This window comes from Caloenas nicobarica, chromosome 1 (genome assembly GCF_036013445.1).
Source record: "Caloenas nicobarica isolate bCalNic1 chromosome 1, bCalNic1.hap1, whole genome shotgun sequence".
NCBI lineage: Eukaryota > Metazoa > Chordata > Aves > Columbiformes > Columbidae > Caloenas > Caloenas nicobarica.
This window is the reverse complement of record NC_088245.1, coordinates 184,166,047-184,169,333: the sequence shown is the minus strand read 5'-3', so window position 1 is coordinate 184,169,333 and position 3,287 is coordinate 184,166,047. Positions and strand designations below refer to the sequence as shown.

Below are 3,287 nucleotides of genomic sequence, written 5' to 3'. Positions count from 1 at the left end.
GTATAATCAGAAGGTGAAATACATCTAAGAAATATAAGAAAGTTTCAGAATAACACAAGGCTCCCCAGATGTCTTCAGGCTCTATTGGGATTTTATTAGGTTCCCTGAAACAAGGAGAGAAGCTTTCCAGGACATTGAACTAGCAGGTCTTAGCATCAAGCTTCACATTTCTCCAAGATGATGCCCAGTTGCCAGCTTCTGTCCTGCTTATTCATACAATGCAGAAGTGATGGCAATGAGTTCCTTTTCCAATATTTGCATTTGAGCCCTAATGTCTGACATAGCATTTTTCACAGCATTCAGCTGCATCTTCAGTTTATTGTAATCTTCTTGGAAGGATCTTTTGACATCATAGAGATTGAAATGGCCCTGTTTCTCCCCAAGGAGAGGGTTCACCTTCAGGAAGACGTGGAGGAGTTCATATAAGTCCTGGAGAGCCTGAAGGATTTCAGATTCACTCTGCGTACTTGAGCAAGACTTGATCGTATTCTGGGATGAAGCAGTGCTCTTACTTTTAGCTTCATGTTCTTGCTTGGGGGCTGAGTCAGAGTTATCTTCTTCCACAGCTATGGTGTCATCAGTGTCCTTCTGAAGATTTGAGATAGCATCTTTGCTCTCTTCATGGACTGTGATGGATTCTTGGTCTTTCCAGATGATGGGGACTGTTTTACTCTCCTTCTGGAAATCCTCTAAGACCCTACGCTTTTCTTGGACCACCTGGAGAACTTTGTTGCCTGGGCTAACCTGAAAGCCTATGTTCCTCTCTTGGAAGAATGGGAACGGCTTATTTTCCTTCTGGAGGCTTTGCTGAATGGCATCAGTGTAAATAACCTGGACAGGTCTGTTCTGTGACTGGAGACATTGAAGAGTGTTGTTTTCTTCCCAGAGCATCCTGTTCTCAATCCGGAGGACTTGGTTTTCCTCCCAGAGGGCTCTGTTCTCCTCCCAGATGCTCCAGTCATCCTGTGCCTTCTTGCTAAAGAATTTCCGGTGGGAAGCAAAGGGTGGCTGGCAGTAGATCTCACTCACCCCTTTGCCATCGATGAAGGTAAACATCTCATCCCTATATTTCATCCGTGGGGCAATATATTCTATCTCAGGCTCTGTAGACTGCATGCTCTCATTCTTCAGATCAAAAGCAGACATGGATCTTCTTTAGTAAATCGAAGAGGACTGCGTGAAAAGACTTCTTCCAGGACTTCTGCAAGATGCCACTGTGTAGTGCAAGTAGGTGACACGGCGGGGCTGGAGAATCTTGATCAGGACTGAAACAACAGGAAGCACAAGTACACAGAGTTACTGCCAAAATTCAAGGTCAGAATTAAAGTCCATTGGATGAGGGGAATGAGAAACTAAGTCAGTTCCCACAGTCGACTGTGTTGCTCCTTTGACTCTGGAAGGTAAGGAACCTACCAGAAACACAGTTTATAGAAGCTGAGAAAATTGGCATTGGCAGATAAAGCAGATCTATGGCAACACCAAAAGCTTTTATATAAAACTCGGACTCTCCTTCCTCTCTCTCTACCTCATTTTTTATAGACATGTAAGAGGGTAAGATGTAACAGCATCTTGCATCTCAGAATAGCCCACTGCTGACTGAATGACAGACAAATGAATTAAAAATTTTGTGAGGCTGAAACCATCTTTTCAAAAGAAAATTTTTTTGAAGGATGACAGTGAAAAACCGGCCTCAAGAGAAGATTTTCTTATTGGTGCTCAGTAGCCTGTGTTAACAGGACACCAAAACAGTGTGGTGACAGTTGTGCTTTTCAATCTTAAAATCCAGAGAACTGTGAACAGGTGGAGCAGTGAATGACACAATATGCACAAATAATTAAAAATCCAAACTACAGCCCCAGAACATTGGGACCAGGAGAGGTCTATTGCTCTTTGCATGTTTTTCTGACAAGTTACCATCACCATAGTCTAAAACCTGTCACAATCCATGGGTAATTCTCCCTCTTTTCTTCTCATTTCTCCCCAGTCACTCTTTTCTTCAAATTCTTTGATAGCTCCATTATTTTTTGTGCTTTCTAGCATTGCAATAGTGATTGCTTTTCTCTTTCCTACAATCTGACTGCTTCTTTTTCACATCACCAGAAAACCCATCTCTTTAGAATCCATATTGCTAGACTGGACCTCCAATGCTTCTCATTTCAGTCCCAGCAACTTCAGATTTATCTGCTCAACACTCTCTCCCTCTTGTCCAAAATGTTGCGGCTTAAATCACCTTCTAGTCATAAGTAAACCTGGGCAAATTAAAGATTTCAGTCTTTTTACATGAACAAGAGAAAAAGCGCACACACACACAAAAAGTGGTTTATGCCAAAGAAAATCTCATTTTCTGCAGTCTTTAGCAAAATTAAATTTTTGTGATTTTCAAAATGAAGTCGTTTGAACTGAGGTTGAACTATTTTTTATAACTGAATTGCTGGAATTCTTAGGATTTCTGTGCAGTGTTTCTAACAGCACAAATGTGCCTCTCTCTAGTTAAGAAAAAAAACCAAAACCAAACAAAACAAAAACCCCACACCACACTTGGCTGTCAGATTTAACCCCAGTTTACCCCTCTTCCCCCTTGTGAAACTCAGTTCTGCCTTTCCGTCAGTGTGGAGAGCTTTAACTTCACAAATTTTGCTCCATCTCTGCCCCAAGTGTCAGCCAGAAGATGACAACCATGCACAAGTTCCTCATACCCTCCAGCTCTGCCATCAAATTGTGCATCCCCTGTCCTTTTTTTGCCTTCTCCTTTCTAAAACCTGGTGATCCCCCTTTCACTGCCATCTCCACCATACAGCACGGCATCTTTGGGCTCCCCCAGGTTACTTCTGAGAGCCAACATCCATAGATGCTTCCTTTGCCTCCTTCCCAAGCTTGTCCAAAAGCTCAGAGAATTATTAGTCACATTCAGAATCCCAAATCCCTTAATGCAGAAGAAGGCTATTGTAATACATATTTGTTTGCAGTAACACTTGATTTTATTGCAATAGAGTCTCCTATGACTTTCAGAGTTGTCTTCTGCATCACCATCTGATTTATCTCACACTAGACTCCTGTCTTCATAATATCGTTCCTCTGCTAAAAGGGGTTTCCCTCAAAACACCCAGTTTTGGTGGTTTTAGTTTCCACTTACGCCATGTTCAGAGCCATATATTGCTCCCTTCCTTGCACCTTCTGCCTCATAGCCTTCCCGACCCATCCCACCATCAGCCCCAGGATGGGGAGGCAAATCAACCACTGACCCCTAAATATCCTGATGAAAAGCAGAAGACATCCAGCATCATAAG

At 42.5% G+C, this 3,287-nt stretch overlaps 1 protein-coding gene across 1 annotated transcript; it reads right to left on the bottom strand.

Annotated features, from left to right (window-relative positions):
- Positions 1-207: 207 nt before the first annotated feature.
- On the bottom strand, positions 208-1,146 carry LOC136003275 (protein chibby homolog 2-like). The gene has a single exon (XM_065658721.1). It carries the CDS (start codon positions 1,144-1,146, stop codon positions 208-210), a length of 939 nt encoding a protein of 312 aa, XP_065514793.1.
- Positions 1,147-3,287: the final 2,141 nt, after the last annotated feature.